The sequence below is a fragment of the Tetrao urogallus genome, assembly GCF_951394365.1.
Source record: "Tetrao urogallus genome assembly, chromosome: 7".
Classification (NCBI taxonomy): domain Eukaryota; kingdom Metazoa; phylum Chordata; class Aves; order Galliformes; family Phasianidae; genus Tetrao; species Tetrao urogallus.
Window position 1 is genome coordinate 34,164,314 of NC_136820.1, and position 24,489 is coordinate 34,188,802.

At 37.8% G+C, this 24,489-nt stretch overlaps 1 protein-coding gene across 3 annotated transcripts in view; it reads right to left on the reverse strand.

The window, feature by feature from the left end:
- The window catches only part of PIP4K2A (phosphatidylinositol-5-phosphate 4-kinase type 2 alpha), a gene marked incomplete at both ends in the record, with an annotated part of 97,576 nt that overhangs the window by 35,185 nt on the left and 37,902 nt on the right, over window positions 1–24,489 (reverse strand). For all 3 annotated transcript variants that reach the window (XM_079538402.1, XM_079538401.1, XM_079538403.1), the window contains 2 exons: window positions 10,276–10,372; window positions 11,406–11,503. In XM_079538402.1, coding sequence (XP_079394528.1) covers window positions 10,276–10,372; window positions 11,406–11,503 — 195 coding nt within the window. The remainder of the gene's footprint in view (window positions 1–10,275; window positions 10,373–11,405; window positions 11,504–24,489) is intronic.

The following is a 24,489-nucleotide window of genomic DNA, read 5'->3' on the forward strand; positions in this document are numbered from 1 at the left end:
TTAATTAGGGGAAAATCAAGTGGAATATGAGCAGATGGCAAGGAGCCACTCCTCACTGAGAGCATACTTATGAATCACAAAGACAGAACAGGGAGTATATCCCTCAGATATAGGAAAATACCCTTTGAAAGACACAGGTTCACCATCCTAACAACCTTTTTACCATTACTCACTGCTGCTCACTTGTGCTCTGTGCAAACAGACAGTGGGGAATTTATCTAGCTATACCATGTCAGAGCACTATCTTTAGTGAGAGCAAAACTCTGAGAAAACAGGGTCACAGTACCTTGTTCACATTTTCTCAGCTGTTCCAGCCTCTCCTCAGTCTTCACCCTTACAACTAACAAACACATGTGCCAGCCACACGCACTTTGTTCCACTTAACAGCTTCACTTAGCAGCTCTCCTGATGCCTCCTGCTCTGAGCGTCTGTGTTCTGCCAATTCCCTGTTCACCTCTAATTTGTGAAGTTTTAATCTTGTGCCTGCTGGCTTTGGTCTCAGGAGAATGAAGGTTTTGTACTTTTGAAATGTGAATACTTTTATGAGGTCATTTAAAGACTATGCTAAATTACTTATGTAATTCCTTATACAACTCGAAGACGCGCTTAGCACGCCAAGTTCAGAGATACCACTAATAGATAAATTTCCCTTTTGTGCACCTCCCTCTCTCTCCCAAATGGTTTCTCAATGAGAAATCACCGGCTGAAAGTCTCACAGCCCTAACATAAATCAATATTAAAAGTATCATCTACACTGCGCTGCAGGCAAATCTGCGGGCAACCAGAAATACTCATCCGGTCCTCTGTACAAATCACAAAGAACTTGTCCCACATCAAAGAATTAATTTCTGATGAAATAATCTAGATACAGCTTTCCATATAAATAGGTAAAAGCTACACCGCTTGCTAGAACTTCACTTTCTGAAAAATTCTTGATACAAAATGTTAATCAGCCCACCTAAGTCAGATCATAATTTCATCTATGAACAGCATGAACAGCATATTCTTTAGCAAGTTAATTAAAAGCTCATTCAGTTTTACTGTAGATCCCCTCTCTTTCATCAGCATGTTTTTCTGTGCAGAGTTTTATCAAAATTCCTACAGTAAAAATACAGTGGATAAGGAGAATGTTCTTACCAGAGGTCCTGATCCAAAATTCTGTGAAGATCCTAGAAACAAAACAGCTCCCACCAAATCACATGAGCTTTCCTGGAGCCTTCAAGAGAATTTCATAAACTAGAAGCCAACACAACCACCACATATCACACGCCATTCCATTCCACCCAGCTTCTCCAAAACTGAATTCCAATCTTTGCTTTTGGTCTAGGAACAGCTTCCAGTAAGACAGTCTGGATTTTCCACCTTCACAAGCCAAAGACTCATCATTGCAGTTATTCTGGCAGTTATTCACTTGTACTGCTGAAAGTCCCATCACAAGGCATTCTCTATGTTCTTAAATCGCTTTGATGCCAGTTTCCCATATCTCTTCTGTATCCAAATTGCCGTCCGTTTTTTTAAGATGACCAGAAGCAACACTAAATACAATATATTAGCTTTAAGTATAAAATAAACAGATGTTCAAAAAAGTTAGTTCTTCCTGGCTTTATCTCACACCGTTCAACTTACCCACCCAAAAGAGCAGTTGAAATTGACTCACTGAAAGCTCACACTAGCGCTACATTCTCGTTCTCTTTGGCCTTTTGCTCCTTTTCAGAGCTGCTACCTCCTCAAAGGCAGACTTTTGCTCCCTAAGTATGCACTCCCTTTTTTTCCATATAATTATTTATCTGATGACGTTAAAAGGCATCCTGTTTGGATAGGCTCAGGATGCCAGGTGGCGGTCCAAGTGGTACTGCATGAAATTCTTGTCTTTATCACTCTTTGCTATTTGGACAGATTTTGCCTCTTCTGCAGGTTTCCACTACATGAAATGTCAATTACTCATTGACAATTAAATTTTGATTCTTGTCATTTAATACTCTCTTATTCACACGGTTTTAATTTATGTTTATAAAGTCCCCTAAAACTTAGTGTTTTAGAAAACAACAAAGTCACAAAATACCAAGTCAAACACTGACAGAGGAGTCACCAGGTACCAGCTGAAGCATCACTTACACTTAGCGTGTTATCTTTTTTAAACATACTTTACCTTGTGCATCGGTCAATAAAAATAGCAGCCTACTGTAACAAAGAAATTATCGTATAATTGATAACTCCAGTTCTACCAACACAAGACAGCAAAAAAAGGGAGACCAATTTTGAGATCAATTTCCAGAGAGATGCTGGCTGTTTCTGAGAGCAACAAGTTAAGCTATTTGGAGCTACATTATCTGAATGAAACACCTTTTTTTTTTTTTTTTTTTTTTTTTTTTTAAGTCAGAAGACACACACAGCAGAACCTTCGGCCCTGCTTGAAGTACAGGAAAGGTTTGTCCCTCTTCCTCAATTGCAATCTGCATTTATAACTGTCAAAGTAGTGCCCTCATCTTCAAAGACAAACTGCTGGCAAGTCTCTTCTTCCTCTGTCCACTTTGCCTGAAATGCTCACAGCAAGGATATTTATCTCCACAGTGGGAGGTCAAGGATTAGCCACAGCCTCCGAGAGGGTGGAGAGATTTAAAGGTCAATTTAATTAGCTCATTCTAATCTTCTACACAACTAATGTAAATGTTATTGTTTTCTAACTGCTGCTTTAACAAATGAGATTATAATTTAGAAACCTTGAATTTGTGAACTATGTTGGATGTAATACAAATTCTTCATGTAACCAATCTTAAAAGGGAGTCCAATAAAAATCACCATCGAGACACAGAGCTTCTTAAGAAAAAAAGGGCAGCAGGAAAATTCTGGTGATAAAGCACAGAGAGATGTACAAGAACAGTAATCTCTCAAATTGACTGGCTTAACATCTTCTCATTGATTTAAATCTTTTCCATTCTGCAATGCCTGGACAAAAACAAAACAACAGTTTCTGGTACTGTGATCTCATTCAAAAGTCGTGGGATGCTAAAATGAGTGTCACAAGACATTCCCCTACTGTTCGAACCACATACCCCAAAGACTAATCAGATCAAATCCCAAGCTATTTATGAGCGCCTCTGGGCAAGCTTTGCATGAACGAACAGGCAAAAACAAGTGCACAGATGATGCTCTGTGATGACTGAAATAATAGGTCAGAGGGAGAGCCTGGCAGTAGTTCATTGCTGTTAGGGAAATTACATACACAGGATCTGGCTATTCTTCTGTGACACTGCCTGGCTCATGCACAGGTTCTTATGAAGACAAGCTTGCAGCTTTCACAGTTTTAGTTTTACTTTTTCAAAGACGTTGGGAATTACGAATGTGGATTAATTGATTACTGATAAAGAAACATACCAGATAGAAATGATGTCATACTACTGGATATGGAGCTTTCAAGGCTTTCTACTGCTTTTTAAACAAGCAGCCCACTTCTTGGAATGTGTTCAGGATGATGCTTTACCTGCTGTTCTACAGAAGAAAGGCAAAGCACCAGTGTTATTATATATATATATTATACAAAGCACCAGTGCATACTATAAACAGCAGAAGCATCAAATCCAGAAGTATCTGGTTTTGTCATACAACAATGGGTAGGGAGAACTTTTGGGTTTTATTTGAGCATTGGCAATGTGCATTCTACCACAGCTGTTGAGCAGGATGGCACAATGGAAAATGCTTCATATTAAATAGCCTTCATATTTTTCTTCAGAAGAACAGACTTACAGGAAGACATTTCTCTCATAACACAAGCTGTCATCTTAAGAGGTGGGAAACTTCAGTGGGAACACTGCTTTTGCTAAAGCTTGCACTGACAAATTTTCTGGAAAGCACACTCAGTTACATCTGCAAGCAGAATCAGTCTATCAAGAAACTCAACTGAAACACCAACTTACATTTAAGAAATCTAGCATGTAGCAATGTATGACTGACCACCAACACCATACAAACATACTCAGTGGCATGACCTCTCCCTGCCTTTGGCAGCTGTATGGTCAACACTGTGCTCTGTTTTCAGTCAGCTCAGAAACAGGTTTCAAGAGAGCCATGTTGAATGTCACAGGGGCTCCAGGAGAGAAAAACAAATCACTCTAGTTCTATGATACTATGATATGATGTCAGAAATATCAACTGCTTTCTATCGTCTTGTTCAGATGTAGATGTAACTCTGAACATTTATGAGCTCTGCTTTTGTGATCAAGACTATGGGGTCCTTGACTTGGTCTAATGACAGTACAGTCAATAAAATACAAGATTCTTCCCTAAATCAAGTCACCCTATTCAGACAGTCTAGATTTGGAGTTGTCAGTTTAAGGCATGCACTTGCATTGGAAAACACTAGGGCTCTTTATCTGGGAGCCTTTCCCTTTCAGCCCTGCAAAGCTTGGCTTGCTGCCTCATTTTCAAGGATGGCCCCATAGCAGCTCAGGGAACTCCTATCAGCTCGTTTTTTGATATTGCCAACACATGCTAAATCACTCTTTTCTAGTTTGACTACCCAGCTGTGAATGATATTTAGTTTAGACAAGACACTACTGAAAGCAAGGTAAAATATTTGTTTTCTCCAGTGAAGACTAGGAGAAACTGGAGTTATAATTGCTGTAGTGTTGCCATACCTACTAAGGTCCAGTCCCACAGTCCCTAAATTCCTATTTCAGCTTACATTTATGGTATCAAATCCTAGAACGTAACATTCAGATTGTATACCTTGTTTTTAATGTACTGGAAAGTACATAATCTACTGGAAAGAGCAGAAATGCCACAGTTGTTAGCATAGCTGGTTCCACACCTTACTACCACGACCACATACGCCCACATCAAAGATGTCAGCAGTTCTGAGGATCCGAGTGCCAACGTTCATTTGCGATCCAGAGACTATATGCTACAGGTCTCTCATTTGACAGATTTGCCACACTGAAATGACCAGCACAGGATTTTTCTTTCAGGTAGTTCTTGCTTCCAGGAGTATTTATGCATTTTTTAAAACACTGGTATGGAATATCCCTTTAGCCAGTTTAGGTTAGCTGTTCCAGCCGGGTTTCCTCTCAGCTTCTTGCCCACTTCCAGCTTACTCACAGAGTGGCAAAAACAGAAGGTCCTGACACTCTGTGAGTACTGCTCAGTGCTAGTTGAAATATTAGTTTGTTATCAGCACTGTCCCAAACAATTCCAAAACACAGTACCATACAAGCTGCTATGAAACAAGTTAACTTCATCCCAGTTTCAGTACAACAAGTCACAAGCCTGTTTCAAAAAGATGCATCACTATCAACTGATATTTTTTGTTTAAACAAGCATCTAAGGTTGTAAAATTGTTTGCAAACTCCAAATATGATTTCTTGGAATTGAAAAAGTCACACAAAAAGAGTAAAAATATTCATTACGAGAAAGCTGGTAGTAGGAAATTTAGATACTTAGGAAGACAATTATACTAAAGGCTAACTTCTGAAGAATTAATCCAAAATTTGCAGTATCTATCTGCAGCTACACTAGAATCTGGACTACAAACTACTTTAAGAAATTCTTCTATACAGAAATCTGCAAGAGATATTGAAACTTAAGGAGAGTCACACATCAGAAGAAGTGAAAGATACTGAGTTCATATGGTTTGCTATAAAAGAAATTGATTAGAAACAGAAAATCTCAATTTTCATTTCAAGATGTCAAACTTTTATATGGAAAGAAATGCACACATAAATAACAGGGAGCTCTAAATTAAAATGATTATTTAAATTAAAATGACTATCTGCTACAAGCCCTTTAAGAATTGTTTACGTTACACAGACAACTACTACAAATTGCTTCTACAGACAGACAAAGTCAGAAGCGAGCATGTCTCCTATTACACCACGTACTAAAACTTTAATGAAAATCCATTGCTCTCTCCCCAATTTCCTGCAGAAGGGTCATTAGGTACAGTGGGACACTGGTGCCTTCTGGAATGAGCAATTCTATTTATAGGGCAAGAACCCGGTCTCCCTCTTTTGCCTAGTAGAATCCAGATGAAGGATTCAGCAAGAGCTTTAAGCAAGAACAGATGTGTGGGAGGACAGTAAATTAAGTTTATTTTCCAGAGCAACAGGAGCAGAAGCATTTGTAACAGCAGTAGATCCTATTTTTCTGGAGTTGGTTGGGGGGGCATCAGTTAGCTGCTATCTTGCCAACCTCTCCTAATTTTACATTTGCCAGAAGCCAGTCCTATAATTCTTCTGCCAAAATTATACTCGCATATTTTATTAGGTAAGAAATGGTGATAACTAAACTAAAAAAAAACTTCGAAGTTACCCCACTGAGTAAATATATTTTGGGAAACAAGAGGCTTTTCTGTAAAGTAACTTCTGCAAAATCAGTGTCTGAAGCTGAGGGGGTGCAGAAATTAAAAATTAATTTAGGACTCCAGTGAGTTAGGATTCTACAGGTTTCCTTTACTGCATCCATTTCTCTTTTTTTTTTTTTTTTTCCCGTTAGGAACAGATAATGCTCTCATGTATTTTCCTGTCAATGTTAAGACGATCTTTAGAGCTACAAACAGTTTCCCAATGAAAAAGACTAACAAAAACACTAGTTCAAGATAATGTGCCCTATCAAGGCAAAATTTGGCACTATTTAGTGCTTTTAGAAATTGTAGAATTTCTTTGACACTTTTAGAAACTACCTTCAACGAGATCTGTATGCACCTACTTGTAACATATCACAGCATAGAATAAAACAAAAATCTCCTTTGTTTTTAAATCCATACAATACTCTCCGCACTGCCACCCATAATAAAGGGTGAATCACCAAAAAAAGCCAATTGGCCAATGCATGTACCTCTAGGAAGACAACCTTAGATCAGCACTAATCCAGACATCTTTCAGAGATGCCCAACTAGCTACAAAAGGGAGACAGATGCATGGTAGGTTAACAGAGACATTTTGGTTTTCTTCATGTGGAAGGTGGGAGCCTATTACAAGAACTGCAGCAGCCATTGCTAGAAATAGCTTCTTCCAGGGCAGCAGTGACATAATTTGAGTTCTCCAGGTTCTGAAGCTGCACTGAATGTAGGAAAAGAAAATACTTTTTAAGACAGAATCTTTCTTCATAGTTAAGAGAAGGTCTCTATGAGGAGATCTCTATGTTAATCATTCTAAAGACGAACTGAATATTTCTGTTTTAGAAGCCCACAAAACTTTATGACCTCAGGCTGCACCAGGGGAGGTTTAAGTTGGATATCAGGAGAAACTTCATTACAGAAAGCACTGCAATAAGTTCCCCACGGAGGTGGCTGAGTCACTATCGTGGGATGATTTAGCAGAGGGTTGTTAGAGTTAGGGTGGTATGGTTAGGTTATGGTTGGACTTGATGATCTTGAAGGTTTCTTCCAAGCCAAGCTATTCTATGATTCTATGATTGTACGAAGTAAATAACATAATGCCAAGAATTAAAATGAGTATAGCTCAGAAACTAGAGCATACACTAACAAATTGTTTTCATGATGCAGGTTTTTGTTTGTTTGTTAATCTTTCCTTATGAGTAAGCACTGTCTGTCTTCTGGAAAAACTCATCAAGAATATCTGCTGAACACTCTGAAAACAAAACCATTTTAAAAAAGTGTTCTGCACAATTTATACTGATACATCTGATTAATGAAGAGGGTAACTAGCCTTATTTACATCAGTCCTGTCTTGCTCACTGTTGAGAATGACATTGCTCACAATTGACTGGGACTCCCTTCCTGAATATCATTTTGTAAGAAACACTGCTGTCTGTTCCATAAGCTTCCCCTCCATTTAATATTGTACATGTTTTTTCCAAATCATGGTTACTTCTGAGTATAAGACAACCACTTTAATCAACGTTCACTGAAATAACTCCTTGAATACAACGATTATCTGGAATCTTTGTCTTTTTTTTTTTTTTTTTTAAACAGTACCTCTGTCAAATTCCCTTTTAAATCAAAGGGAAAGTTGAATCAAAATGAAAACAACTTCTGCTTTTAAAGGGGATAATCCCTATTTTATAATAAGATCACAACAAATTCTGGTTATGTGGCTGATGCCGTCCCTGGAGACTTTCTGTGATCCTATGACTGGGATTTTCATTTATGTATATTTTAGTAAAAATAACTTGAGTTTAAAAATGTGTTCGAATATATTGCTACTCAGAGTATTTTTACTTTCCTTTATTATAACAGTCCTATACAGTAAGAATTCAGGGTGAAAAACTGCTTGGATGGAGAAAAAAAAAGAACAGAAAACACAGATACTGCCTTCCCTTGGTCAAAAATGTATTAATCTACCTTCTTTTTATGCTAGATACACCTGAAATAATAAATAGCACTAAAGATTTTTTTTTTGTAAATAATATGTAAGTGTTGAAGCAAAAACAAGGATGTGGTTGCATTTTCCTCTTTTGAATTGTTTGGTTACACTATCAGAAGCTGTTAAAACAGATAGCTACAAGAAAGTGTTTTTTTTTTTTTTTTAATCTGGAAGCTTTATTTAGTGACAATCAATATATCCAACAAATGTTAATTAACAAAGGGATTCCTGATTTGGTTCGAACAGTACTGGAGATGAAAACTGGAGGTGGAATTCCATGGTGCTGTGGAATACAGCATTTTAGATTATGCCAATTTTCCCAGCTTTAACTAATGACAGCATCTTAAGTCTTCTAATACACGTGCGACCTGCTGTAGGGAACCTGCTTTGGCAGGGGGGTTGGTCTCGATGATCTCTAGAGGTCCCTTCCAACCCCTACAATTCTGTGATTCTGTGATATTTACTGAAAAGTAACTTTGTTATCACCCTATCTTCCTAAAGTGACCAACCATGAACTGACACCATCATTTTAAATTCAGGAGCAATCACATCTTTCTCTCTTACACACTCATCTTTTTTTTTTTTTTTTTTTTTTTTTTTTTACCAAGAAAAATGCAACCTTCTTATAAAGGGATTAAGTATCTTTCCTAACATTTCTCATTGGTCCATCAAGAAAACTGAACCAGGAATGTAACTTGATATTTTAGCCCCAGACATTATAACTGTGGAGAAGGGAAGGGAACTGTGGGGAAAGGAGAGGAAGGAAGAGACAGGAAAGGAGAGGAAGGGAGAAAATCCCCTTCTCCATTTCCGAGCAAAACACCTTCCTAAAGTTACAGTGGCCATAACTTAATCTCAGTCATGCAAGCACATTTTAACCAATTTTTACGCATTTTTAACACGCTGCTGCATATTGAGAAAGGGGAAAATTAGTAAAAGGGGCAGCTGAAAGAATTTAGATTCGGGCTGCAGCATTCAAGTTTGTCTGTATTGCATCATAGAAGTATTCTGTATAATTTTTTAGCTACTTGAAATCTTTAATAAAAATTGTATTATTATTTATTAAATATCTTCTGATATATCTTAGTGACGGGCTACAACAGGAATTGCAACCCATACTGAAACAGCTTAAAAAAGTAAAAGAACATGCCAGGAAGCAGACACTCACTACAGAGCAAGTGCTATGTAGGACAGGCTGTTTACCAGGGTGACTGCAGAAGGAATTATCCCTGTGATGGAGATGATGTGCATTAGGAACAGTTAATGGAAAAGGGAATGTCAGTGAGTACTGGCAAATCAGACTGAAGCAGAGTTCAAGGACTTTCTTTTGCAAAGACTGAAAGAAGCTTTGACTGCAAGAAACAATACTGCCAAATGTAGAGCAATTTCTTGTTTTGCTGTATCTGCTCTTTGCAAGCTATTTATTTCCAGAGCCTTTTAAAAAAGGGAAAAGAAAGGGCAACAATGGAGCATGGAGTCGGTTACCACAGACTACTCTTTTCTGAACAAAAAAAATACATAAAGGAAACATACGGCTTCAATGGTTTCAGAAACTACATCTAACATGGACGCGTTCCTAAAGCAACCTTTATCAGAGTGACTCAGCTGAACACAGCATCTCTTGTCAGCAGTGCACAGACATGTTTCTTCCCTCCTTCTGCAAGTTTTAATATAACCTCTCAGTTTTAATATCTCAGCTTATGGCCAGGAGGTACTGTGGTGGGAAACAAGGAGAACCAAAGGTTAGGAAGGGCCACCATAAGACAGGTAAGACAGGCAAACCTGAAATCTGATGGCTCAGGTGGGGGAAAGAGTAGGGAGAATGGCTACTTTTTCCTCTTAGTTCTTTTCCAACTAATACTTAAATAAAGAAATACTGTTTCAACAGGTTGGCCTGTTCACAACTGTAGCATAACCTGTATATGTACTGGTCTGGATGTTTTGAAAGTGAACTTACCTGGAAGTCCTGATCATCAATTCCAAACCTCTCTCTTAGATTACGGAAAACCATTGGACAATATTCCTTAAATTTGAAATGACTCGGCATGTTTTCTCTGAAAGAATATAAAACCAAATCAACACCATTTACCTGCATATGCAATTAATAACTCTAGGGTATTTATTTCAATTCTGTTCATACAAAGCAGAGAATAAGGAGATTTACAATCTCTCCTCTAAAGCCCTACTTTTTTGGGCTCACCATGTTCTACTCTTTTGTTATGTTCAATAAGTTTATACATGTTTGTCTCTAACAAGCTGAACCTGCACTGAAAAGCAGGAAAGAGCGTTTTGCCATTGCCCTTAAATTATTTCAAAGGTGAAATCTCAGATTGCATTATACAAGAATTACCATACCATCTGTGACACCAGAAAGCACGGACAGTGCCAAAGCTTCACGAAAACTGGCCTTAGTGAGTGCAGGACCAGCTTTAATATCCCGCTGTTCATTTCAGATTTGAGAAAAGTAACTTTGAACTTTTCCATAGAGAAGAAGACTCCAAGTAACAGAATTCTTCATTTTCCTAATGTATTATTAAACAGGTTATACACACAGTGGCACTAATAGTTTTACACGTGTGCACATACCGATCATGGGAGATAATTTTAAGAGATGCGGATATGATATTTAGCTATCTTAATACTTTTGAAACTCTTATATGATTGCTACAATTTCATATTATGGATTAGTAAAATTTATACATCATTTAGTTTTGATATACACTTTAAATTTTCATTCTTGTCCAAATATTTCATTTAAAATATTAACAAGTACATGCACCTGAAGTTATGTTTTAAAAAATACCCAAATAAACATTTGGAACAGCCACAAATAAACACACCAAGAGAGGATCACCTTCAATATATAAGATATTCACAAGGCAATAATAAACCATATGGAAGAAGAATACTGCCCAGCAGCCCCTGCTGTTGCTTTTCAGAACAGCACAGATGGTTATGTTTATCACAGGATTAACTTAATCATCAAAACTTCAGTCCCATCAGCTGAAAAATAACAGAGTTCATAGTACTTCATAAAAATATCACTGCCACTATCCCCATCTACAAAGAATTGTTACTTGTACTTACTTGTTGAAAAGGTGATTGTCCACCTTTATCTTTGAGTATGCTTTGAAATCATCTGGCATCAACATAACAGGGATTTGAACATGGCTCAGTTCATTGATCTAAAGGAAAAAGAATATATTAAGTTGATAATAATTTTGCAAAGATTCTGCATGTGTTCTAATTAAAAAAAAAAAAGTTATTTGGCCTGCAGTCGCTTGTGTATGTGTATGGGAGTGAATGTAATTGGAAGAAAAATGCAAAAAGAGATTTATTCTTTCCAGATTAAATGTACTAACAAGGTAGACTCTTTGGAAAGAAGAAAGAGCACTCTGTATTTATACTAGTCTCTGGAAAAAAGTGTTTCAAAGCACACCTGGAGCATGTGCTTTAAGGAAAGTCAGTGAGGACACCAGCAATATGTTCTTAAATCCTAACACACTGCTCTTACTGTTCTTGTTTAGCCAACTGAGCAACATTTTCCAAAGACAATTTAAATCCTGTATTTAAAATGACTATTTACCTTTGCAGCTTACAAACTAGTCTTACCTGTTTGTGTCTTAAACTACTTACAGAAAATATAATGCTGCTTCCATATGAAGGCACAAGCTTTGGACTCAGGAAGAAGAGCCTTGTTTTGTACAATAGCACAGACCTCAGCCAAGCTTTTGCAAGTTACAGCATTTAGGCATTTTTTTGATTATTCAGGCTCACTAAACTACCTAAATATCCAAATTTGTACCTAGAAATAAATGCAGGAGTCCGAAGGTTTTCCTTATTTTGTTATATTTATGGGTACAATTTGCTCTTTCTAGTTTTGAAATAAATATTGTCTGCATCCTCAGTATTAAAATTTTCATACATACTTGGGATTTAAGAACTATCCACTTCTGGCCACGTCTTTATGACAGAACGTAAACAACTTCACAGTTACTTAGTTTGTATCCATGTTTTTGGTAATCATGAGCATTAACCAACTATTAATTTTGGAAATTTTGAGTAAAGGACGAAAAACTTATCAGAATATTGCTAGCTTGTAGCAGTTCTTTCAAATCATTAAGGAGATAAAAAGCACAGTCATCAAAGATCATCAAAGACTCCTCACATACATTTTGCCTATGCTCTTATGGTGCTGCAGACCCACACAGCACACATTGCTTCAGCAGCCTTCTGCGGGCTGCAGGGGGAGAACTCTACGTGAGAGTTCTGTGTGCAACAGAGGTGGATGTAACAAAGTAAGTGTGACCTGTAGCATTCACTGCTCTTATCCAAAAGCGTCTCCCAATTGGGAATCTGTTCCTGTCCTTAGATGCTATCCTGTTAAGAGAGGCTCTCTGAAACACCTTTGCTGAAGCAGTTGTAGGCTATAAATATTAGAGGAAAAAATGCACGACCTTCTGCAGAACTGAAGTTAAACAAAACCTGAAAGCAGTGAGGAACCTTTTTGCTTTTAAAAAGAGAGAAGAAACCGAAGCAAGCAGGCAGGTCAGAAAGCCTCATCACTCTTCAGTCTTTTTAAGTCTCAGTAATGTGTCTTGCCATCTCTCATTTTTATTATTCAGACCTCTGCGGCCCACATGAAAACTGATAAATATCAGTTGAATTCCCTTTACAGAATGCTTCTTTGGAAAGCCCTGAAAAGTTACAAATTGAGGCATCACAGCTGTACAGAAGAGCAACAAACTAGAGAGATGCCTGGATGGGCTGACCGTGTGCTGCTCCCTGAAGTGCCAGGGAGAACACTCCTTCCTCCTTCCAAAGCAGGACAAAGAAGGAACTCCAGAAAATTTTTGAAAACACAGCTGTAGGAACCTAATAAATCATGCTGACACCTCATTAACTATGACATGAAATAACAGCACATAGATCGAACATCACGACATCTAACATACATGCTCTTTACTGCATTTGATATCGCTGCACATCAATCTCACCCTGGAACCACAGAGCAGTTCCATGAGCATGCAGAACACTAGCCTAGCTCTTGCACAAATAAAACTAAGGAGAAGCAGATAGGTTATGCAGCAATACAGAACTTTGTTTGCTTATAAAGAATTAGCTACTTTCCTAGATTGCCAGATTTTGCAACGAATTCCATGCTTGAAAAAGGGATCATAGAGACCCACACCCCTTCCATCCCAGTCAAAAGTGATACCAAGACAATTTTCAGTCAAATACAATTAATTATGCTCAATTCACACATCTCCAAATGACCTATTGATAATAAAAGCAAGTTCACTGCCAAATTAGGGGGCTTAGACTATCAAATTTGCATCAATCAAATTTTTTGCATGCATTCACTTTCTTAATTTACTACTGTAAAGCGTCTCCAAATACATTTGTAGGTATGCTTTTACACTGCAAAGATTTACCTTCGTGCTATAGCGGCACAGTTTTAATTGTACATTTAGGCCGTACAATATTACTTATGTGGAAGAGTAACATACCCACATATACTCCTATTTGAATACTTTAAAGCTTGTTATGTTGTAAATAGAAATTTCAAAACACTTATCCCAGGAGGCTCCCTACAAGATGTGAATGCACACACAGACCTACCCTCAAAAACAACCAAAAGAAAGCACTCTAACAAAAAAAAAAAATTGCAGAACAATTTTTTTTAATGGAGATTCACTGCCTCTGAGGTCTGGAAATATAATTTCTCTAATATTTTAAGGAATTCCCCTCTAGGAGGAGAGAAGAAAAAGCAAGCAATGAACATATAGTAGAAGTGACCTTTGGTATAGCTCACCAGCTGAGTAATGGCATGTCCCAGCGGCACAGGCCATTAATTAATTTAAACCCTTCAAGTATAATAAGGTCTGTTTCTTTGTGCAGTAATGCATTTTTAGGATGGATTTGACGAGGCTAAATTTGAAAGTGCATACAACACAGAAGGGAATAGTTGTGACAATGCACTGTGGTGCAAACTGGAACCATATTGGGTAAAGAAACAATATCCTGAACTCCCCCACAAATGTGCACTAGAAAGCTGAAAGGTGAAGGTCACTGGGATCAATTCTCCACTCTGCTATCACTATGGGAAGGAACAGCCATGCCTGAAAGTGACCAAATACGAAACAGTGAGAGAGTACTTTCAGCCTTTCAAAGTGTCTCAGACAAAAAAAAAAAACAAAAACCAAACAGTTCTAGTTCCACCACCACCAATTGCTCTGTGATTCATTTACTTTTCACCAATACCAAATTTTGCTGCTGTTTTTCTTTTTTTTTTTTTTTTTTCCCCAGCAGACAATGCTTACCACATCTTTAAAGAACTTACATCCACCCAATAGCCTTGGGGAATGGATTATTTTTAAAGCCAACTGAGTAAGATTTTAGTTACACAGTATCCATGCACATTATATGGAAATATCTCATGTCTTTCAATAGTATTTTCAAATTCATATACACAGAATATTTAAAAATCACCTGAAAACCTCTCCTTAAGATATTTATTCAAATATCTTTGTGATATTGGCACAAAACCAACTGCTTATGTGAGATACAGATATCCTCCGTGAATTAAAAGCTTTAAAGATGATGTTTTGAAAGCCTTATATGGCATTGCTCCTTTAAATATACAGTAGAAAAAAATCTGTCTGAAGGGATCTGCTCAGTCCTATGGCTCAGGGATGGTAGGTGGGAGGGGGAGAAGGGGAAGGAGGCTTTCAGGCAAAAACCTACTGATTGCAACTCATTTTGCTCCTGCAGGTTCAGGATTGAATTCACACTGTCAGGAAAACAGAGGCTGTAATTAAACTGCAAATAAGGGAATAATAAAAGCCTACTGGACATTGAATGAATAGTAAGACTCAGCTGGTAATGATTCTGAAATTAGCACACAGAGAGGTGTTCCCACAAAGCCATCTTATAGTGGTGACATTTCAAATAAGCTTCTCTAATTTATATGATTTGAAATCTAGCAATGAATATATCATAAATTGTTAGGCGTTATTAATGGCCTTTATTTAATTCAGATACATTCACCCTAAACACCACATTACTAGGGCAATGCATAATTAAACATTAGTTTTCATTCTGTCAGAACATAAGCAGCAATAAATTGCTTGTATGCAAAGCAGACAATGAGATATTTAAGCAGCATATAATAAAGGCAATTTACAGCATATATTGCATGTTTAGCTGGAAGAGCCAGAACAACGATCCCATTCTCCAACAAATACAATCTGATGCCTATCAGTATGATGCTGCAGTGAGAAACCTGCAGAATGCACTACAGCTGGTATTATTGATAAAAAAATATATATACTGGAAGAAGCCAGGTAGACCCAATGAGCAAAACTTCATTCCAAACATACCATGAATCTCATGCAGACCAGTTAGCACTATTTACTGGATGCTTTTGAAACTCCATGTAAAGCCTTTATTCCATATGCAGTTTCTTGTTTTTAATATCTTAGCTTTAACATGCAGCACAGATACTGCTTTCTTTTAATTCAGTTTATCAGCCAATCAGACTCAGGCCGAACGTATGGAGGCATTGGTATTTTCACAGCCAACAGCTTGATAAAAGACTTTACGGTTCTGGCCCTCGGCAGTTGCGCATGCAGGAAAACCCCTGCTCCTTCGGGTGATGTGTGTGGATGAAGTTGGGGAAGTGCTCCTTTCTTTTCAGCTCTGTTCATTCCCCAGCGCCCTGTCTGAACTGAAAACCAACCGCTGCAGTCAGATCTGCTGACACAAAAGAGCTACATTTGGTTTCTCAGCCTGAGAAAAGTCAAGAGCATTTTTCTCTAATTTCTGTATTTTTAAACACAGACTTTGGAAGAAGTAGGAGTGGAAGAGTTTGGAAGAAAGAAATTATTGAGTTCTAAAAAAAGAACTGAACTTTTAACATCAGCAACAGTTCTGGTATTTTTATGTTCGTTTGTTTTCTGCGTCTCAGTTTCTTCCTTGGCAAGAAAATTCACAAATTGCTCTGAAGCAAAAAAACATTAGGCAGCGCTTTTTGTTAAGCTACAGAGCCACCATTTTGATGCAGCAATCCAGGCACAGCGCTCAAGTCAGTTCATCTACCTATAGGTCAAAGCCTACAAGAGCAAGCCCTCTGGACTTGCCCTTACCAAGCAAAGCCACAGAGCTGACAAGTAAGAATGCATTAGAGGAAGCTACTAAGGGCCTAAAATGTCATATTTAGGAGACGTATCCTTCTTTATTCTGGAACCTCCCTGATAACCGAACAACCTACAGGCCTTAGGAAATGGCACTTTCCTGCTTACTGGAGCGCATTCATCCAGAAGATAGAAGTTTTGTACTGTAACTCACTCCAGTATCAGCAAAAAGCCATTCCTGACACTGCTGCTGAGCTGCAGGGAGCTCAGCGTGAGGCCCTGTAGGTGCGCGGTAGGGCAGGGCCTGGAAGGCTCCCAGCACCCTGCTGCCATATGGGAGCACGCTGCAGCACCGCTACCGGGGCACTAACCGCCTCCTGCTGAAGTATAAACTGAAAATGAAGTGATTATTTTACAGCACTTTGAAATCTACCTTGCAGGGTCTGGAAAGGGTGGAGGAGGTCAGCAGCTAATCAATTTTGTGGAAGACATTTGCCTGTTACGGGGCAAAACCATCATTTGATAAATGTCATTTGACAGTTTAAATTACACTCAAAGCCGTTCTTGCAAGAGAAATAAAAGGTTAAGCTAAGTTCTGCTGGAGAGAAATAAATCAGTTCAGCAAAATACTCCTTAATTTGTTTTAAATGAGGTTTTCATCATTTCAATCACACAAATTCATCTCTCTTTTTTTTTCTCCTAAAAGTACAAGGTAAAAAAAATCTACTCAGACATTTTTTTATTAACTATACAATGTGCAAGGAGTTTAAATGCCATAGGAGACTTCTCCAATATAAGTAATTTCTAGTTACTGATTCAGAAACAACTCCTGAAATTAAACCAATTATATGACTGAGAGGAAAAAACAGGGTAAAGTATGTCATTTTTTTCTGAATCTTTACCATCATTTTTATTTAAGGTATATGAAGGAAAAAAATCCAAATCAATATAAAAGCCCACCCAGCTGCCACAGAAATACATGTTGACATGTTACACATCTCAAAACATCTATCAGTAATTACCATAGAGAAGCTTCATGTTTTTACAGTTGAGGTGATACTTGTCATTAGATTGTTGGCTTTCAATGAAAATGAATAATATAGTGCTGGAAAAGCAGCCTTAGTTGAGCCAAATATTATTATATTGCCTTAATGCATACTTTTTGCTAAGTATTAAAACACAGAATATTTGAATTTCTTGGCAAAAATATTTATTACTTTTTATGGATTAAGAAATTCTGAGAAATGAATGCATCAATTAAAGATTATTTCTTTTTTATATGTTAAAAAGAAAGACTTTTCTGAAGTCTTATGGTCTGTCTTTGAGTTAAAACAAACAGAAAACAAAGTTTCACAATAAAAAACTGATGTTTCAATGGGACTTTTTTTTCGCAGTTCTCAATGGCATGATGCTCTTTTTGGGCAGGGACGTACAGAGTCATGCATCCTCTGGAAAGCAAGATACTGTGACATACCTAAGAAAGATCCAACAAGATATGGTGAAATAAACCAAAGAAAGTCCCAAAGCAGAGGGAAAAAAGTAGTTTTGAAAAGCATTCATTTCTTGGCATTTAACTTCAAAATTTGGAATACCAATGTTCAAAATTCAAACAGAGAACTTCATGGCTTGGTTATCACCCACATCAGAGAGCATTTAAAGAACACACGACAAAAGCACCCAAATCAGATTCCTTTCACAAATCTTTGATGCAAGATTTTTAAGTCTTTCAAGTCTCTTGGACATCTCCATAGCATACAGAATCCACAAGCACTGCTGTACACTGTTCAACTAGCAGAAAGCCATGTTTCTACAGATCTGGTTAAACTTGCTGCGCATCTGCTTACACCTCTCAATGGGTGCAAAAATTAACACCTTATAATGTGCCAAATAATCAAAGAACTAAAATGAATTAAGCAGTTCAGACATAAAGACTGTCATGATAACTCCCCACTAAAAAGCTGGGAAAAATGCAATTGTGTGTAAGGATGCTAGTATGCCTCGATGAAAATGAAGGTAGAGTAATAGGAATGTGATCTAGAGTGAATATTTTTGCAAAGAATTGTTTTGAGTAGCAAGTGGCATGCAGAAATAAAATGTAGTCTTGGTCCAAAAGGAAATCATAATGCAATGAAAGTCCACCAGATCTGGATGAGTTGTGATGCACACAATACAGATGAGCTCATCCCTGCCTGCTAATAACATGCTTAAAAAGAAAACAAGACAAGGCACACAGCTCAGATGACCATTTGCATGTTACTTGTCAGTGGGCTTGCAAAAAAAAACAAAAAACAAGAAAACAATCCAGTAATATACATACATATGTATTTTTTGCCAGAAATATCTCTAGTAATCTTCTTCAAACCTCAACTTATGTTCTGTGAAGTTGTACTTTAATATGATCTTTGATTGCAGCTTGTATCTTCAGATATTCTTTGAAATCCTCATTTAAAATAGACATACTTGTCAGAAGGACTGATAGCAATCTGGTCTCTATTTTTCTAATTAAAGAACAAAACTCCTTTGGCAAGGGATAAAATTTAGTTCTCCTGGCTGTGTTCTCAAAGCTTCACAAGAGACTATCTAAAAATAGGAGGATGCTAGGAGACAGTAAGCATTTATTTACGACAGAGGAAAAGATTTAATAAAAACATGTTGAATTCTCTAATGAAGTAATACAAAAGTCAGATAAATGTACTGCTGATTTCCTGAATGAGCGCATTTTAGTAGAAGAGTTCAACGAGAAGGAAGAAAATGAAATGAAACTGCACTTATAATCTATGAATCACGTTAGTCACTTGAAAAATAAACAAACAATTAAAGAGTCTATTAAATAATGATCACTTCTCATAACAGCCTTTAAGACTGTATTTGCCAAGGATAACTTTTCTGAACAGAAAAAATGTGTTCACGCAATTAAACATAATACTCTAGTAGACAGTTGAACAAACACACAGATGCAGTATTCTTACCTAAATGCTATAACATCTTTTCAACAAAGAAAGGCTAAGTATAAAACCCAAGGAACCATTTCACATATAACACCTGCAACGCAGCTGCTTAGTCAAGAGGAAGGCTTCAAGAGCATCCTCTTGCAAAATGACAGACTGGGCTGGCTGGACCATAAAGCAACAATCTGATGCATTAGATAGGCACTGTTATTGTCCAGAAGCAATAACAAACAGAGGAAAGAGAAACATTTTGGTAATTTTTACAGTGGCATAATACAGCTAATGCACCGCACATTACTATATTTTTCTTCTTTTAAGGAGGAGGATGACTGGCTTGTGAACAGGCTTTTTGGTCACACATTCCACTCTCACTAATAGGAAATTGTTGACTTGCAAAAAGATGACATTAAAACAATCCTTTTTGTACATTTATGACTATTTATCAGTCAAAGGCTAAAGCAAATTTACAGAAAACCAGAAGCAATTAACCATTTGCATTACAGAAATGTAACTTATGACGTGAAAGGAGTTACACCAGAGGCAACCGAAGCAAATAAGGGTTGCTCTACAGATATTTAAATGCTCTGCAAAGCTTTATCAGATGCTGTTAGTTGTAATGTAGACCTTGTAGAATCATCAAGCTCCATGCCATATGCCAGCCTACGGCTATAATTTTTCCTTAACTACTGACCTACATCCTCCAGTTGAAGCAATAATTTTCTGCACCAGACAAAATACCACACTAGAAATCCAAATGGATGAGAAGAACTGCTTTCCCCCTGCTAAGAGAAATCCCTTAGTTTATCTCCCTGAGGCATGTTGGTTGCACCGTATTTTTCTTGTATTTACCCGCTCTTACTCCCAAATTCTGCAATGCCCTGCTGGCAGCTGAGGTCAGGCTAGCAGGGACATAAAGATACATAGGCATTCATATACATACTCTGCAGCTTCTTGCTACTGAAGCCATGATTTTATCTGCCAGTTGTTAAGCATTTGGGAGAGAGCAGTTCCTTGCTGTGTTTACTTGAACACAGTGAACTGGGTTTTGCTTCTGCCCTGGATATAGTTTTTCCATGCTGAACTCCAGTTTAATTTGGCAATGCTGCTATATACAAAATTTCAAGGAATGATGATCATTGCTTATTGGAAACTAACTGCCCAGACATAACCACTGCAGTGCTCATTTGCAGCTGAACATGTAGACCATGGTACAGTGATTGATAACGCCAGAGCCTGCTCAGTCTCAGGGCAAAGGACCTTTGGGGCAGTCTGGAGGAGTTGAGGGGCCACAGGGAGGGCGATGAAGCACAGTGTGGGATTTAGCAATCGCAAGTCCCATCATGTTCCAATTCTGATTGAGTTGGAAGTTGAAATGCTTAAACAATTCAAGACAAACATATTTCTACCCCTTGATATGAAACAAGGCACAATTTGTTAGAAGTAACATAATTGCATGACCTTCTTCCTCAGTTTACAGGTCAGACTTTTGTTATCAAAGGATTTCATAAGCTTACGAGGACAACAGGACACGTTCAATAGGCAAGTAGACACAAATCCTCTTTATATTTGTCGTGGTCCATAAATAAAAAGCAACTCCAGTTGTTTTAGTGTTGTTAATCTTAACACACTCTGGTGTTGTGGTACTTCTTTGAAAGGAGATCAGACAGAAATAACCAAATTCTACCACTCAGCAAACACAGCAACCACAAAACATTAGCCATAATGATCAAGGCAAAAATACACTGTAGGGTAATACATTTTATGAACAGCACTTCATAGGCAAAAGTCTTAAACATATTCTTGTGCCAGTGACTGAGGCAGGACGCACGCTGCTGCTGGGCAGGCTGGGGGCTGCAGCTGAACACCATAGCATGCTCCAAGCTCTGGCCCATGGGCGTGCACAAGGCCCAGCCGAGTCCCAGGGAGCATAGCTCTAGTGACAAAAGCAGTACAGTGTTTTCTACTGTGCTATCTGTGTTTGTGTTGGATGCATCAAACTCAGTCAAAATCACTTTCCCCTGAGAATGTGGTTGGTGCCACAGTTTGATCAACCTCCACTTGTTTCCTCTTCTGAACTCTAGCATTGTAATTCCAAGACCTGGATGGCAGGACTAGACTACAAAACCACTCTCGTATCACTGATTTTCATCTCAGGCTATGTATTGCTGAAGAACCGCTTGAGAAAGGAAACTGGCTTTTTGATTATTTCCATACTTGAAAATCGAAACTAAAATATTTAAAAGATTTAAATTATCCCTTGAGAAAAAATGTCACATACAGATATATGCATTTTACACAAGAAAATATGCATATAATTTTTTGTTAAAGCCCTGAGCTACCAACACACATTTTCAACCATAAATGTAATCTATGTGTTAACACAGAATTCTCCAACACAACCTAAAAAATAAATGATAGAAACACATCCACTCCAAGTTCTGAACACTGCACCAAAAAGTGGGCACTGCTCTTCTGAAGGTTCAAAGGCAGGCAGACCAACCTGAGCTGTGTTCAGGCACAGAGGCCCCAGCGTAGCCCGAGGACCCTGGCAGGGAGCACAGCTCCCAGCTGCTCTGCATCCCTGCGCCAGCAGCAGCGCTCTGGAATGTGCACTCCTGTGCCCTCCGCATTCCTCACTGCACACATACACATTTTTCCATTTTTAGACTTAGATAAAAAGTTGTTTTTTCTTTTAAAATCTGTTAAAAAGGAAACAATAGTCTTATATTTAATCTGAAAAAGACACTGCCATCATACACTTTATTTCAGGGAGCCTGAGACCAAAAGATGCCCTTGTTTCAAGACAAGCATTAATCTCTACCATTCCAAGTACAAGAAAAATGGATGAAGGGTACGTGGTGGCCCCCCAAGTCAGGGGGGATGTGTGCACACAGAAAGAGAAGGAACATGTTTGTTTTTCCATCATCAGGAAACTTTGAAAATTACTGCATTTGCAAGCTCAGGTCTTTTTTCTTGTAAATATATCTTCCCAAATACTTACATAAGCATTAGTAAACCATAAGATTATGACTGAAAAAGCACCAGAGCATTTTTTAGGAAGGCTAGGAGAGGCCTCTGCCTACTAGCAGGAAAGAACTTGAGAGGAAAGTAGGTTCAATGAGCCACAGGTGCGTTCAGAAAAACATAGGAAGGTGCATGCATCAGCCAGCAGCACCTGACGCAGCATTTCCAACCTTCCCCATTTTCTCCCACTTTTCCACCAATTCTTTTCTGACACATGAGGGTGAGTGGCTGTCACGCTGAACCAAAGTCAAAAACCAACACAGCTTTAAATGAACCTGCTAGCAAGAATTTTTGTTCATTTGGGTCAGTTTGTCAGTTCCACCCCCTCTCAGTTCACACAAAAGTAAAGACAGGAAGAAAAAAAAAGCACCTTTCTGCAATTTGTTGGCTCAAAATGTTCAGATACAAGCTAAAAAAAACCTCAAGTTAAAAGTGCTGTGTGCAGTCTTAAATTTAATTATTACAAGGTGAATAAAGATTCATCAGGAAAGGTGTTTTTGACATTTAAATTAAGTTTTAACTTTAGTATCTTGTAAATGTATCATAAAATCAGAAATAACATTAACCTGCACTAATTACTGGGCTTACTGCTCACAAAACACCTTTGACGATTGCTTTTGCTGCCAGCATTTAGGTACTTAAATCAGAGTTTGCTGAGCTGCAAAACCAGCTTTGGGTAACTAACTTCTTTTTCAGGTGCAGGCAGAATATTTTCTTCACTCCTATCCACTCAACTACCAGAGATGAATGAAAAGGTCATTTGGAGTTGAGGAATCAGCTGGGAGCCAAAAAGGCAAGACAACCTCCTTTCCTTTTCTGGTTCACTAATAAAAAAATGATAGGAAAGGTGAGATCTAATTTTGACTTTGTTTATCCATGATATTTAAGATTGTTTTATTTAACCTAGGGAAAAGAAAGCCTGTTTAGTGCACTGCAGCTCAATTTACTGGACACAGCTTCACAGGAGTGATTTAAAAGAGGATTCTTCTGCTATAAAACAAACTGTTACCTACTAACCCCTGTCAAGACTCTACAGAGTGATGAGAATACATTGTCCTTTCTGCAGTCAGTAATCACTGCGTTAATTACAAACGCAGAACAGATTTAAAAGCAGTCCTGTCAATAAAAACAGAACCTTGACTATCCATTTAAATGATATTTTTATTTATAACATCCAAAATTATACGTTTGAATTGCAAAAGCGAAATTTGGAAGAGGACAGAAGTAGATTCATCTTCTGCTTTTGGAGACTAATAAAAATTGAGATTCAAGTTCAGTCAACTAGTAGAAAACAAAATAAATCAGATAACCAACCAACCATCAAAAAGAAAAAGCCTACAGCAACCCAGTGCTCATGAAACATATCACACACTAAAGTACTTCAGGTTAGGGGAACGCTTTTATTTTAAAAGGAAAAAAAACCTCTAGCCCAAAGGTCTGCCTTAAAATTTACTAGAGACTTAGGCCTCATCTCTGAAGGTTCAATTAAAGGGAGCCTTGTTTGACACGTTTTTGTCTTATGTCTTATGGACATCTTAAAGGATGAGGTTTCTTTAATTCTCAAGCAAACAGAATTTTATTCACTCATAGCAAGAACACATACAACTGCTAAGCGATATTAAAAAAACCCTAAATAATCCTGAATACTTTTCTACAAACTGCCATAAAGATCTTTTCCAACCTCAGCAATTCTATGATTCTACGACTAAGCGTCAGCAAGACTGAAAAAGTATGCATTCTATAAAGGAAGAGCAATTAGATTTCTTCTTATGCCCTAGAACACTGTCATTCTCTAATTCAAATCTGAACTGCAAGCTTTTCAGTATTTACATATTCTTCTCAGGTACTCTTCTTACTGTCTCAACAAGAAAGAATGCATTTTGCATTAGTTAACTTTATGTTAACTAATGTTAACTTTATGTTAACTAGGGTCTGGGTTGGAAAGGAACTTAAAGATCATCTAGGTCCAATTCCACTGCCACAGGCTGGAACACAACCCAGGTCAGGCAGCTCAGGCTGCCCAGGTCCCCATCCAACCTGGCCTTATGTCTCCAGGGCTGGGAT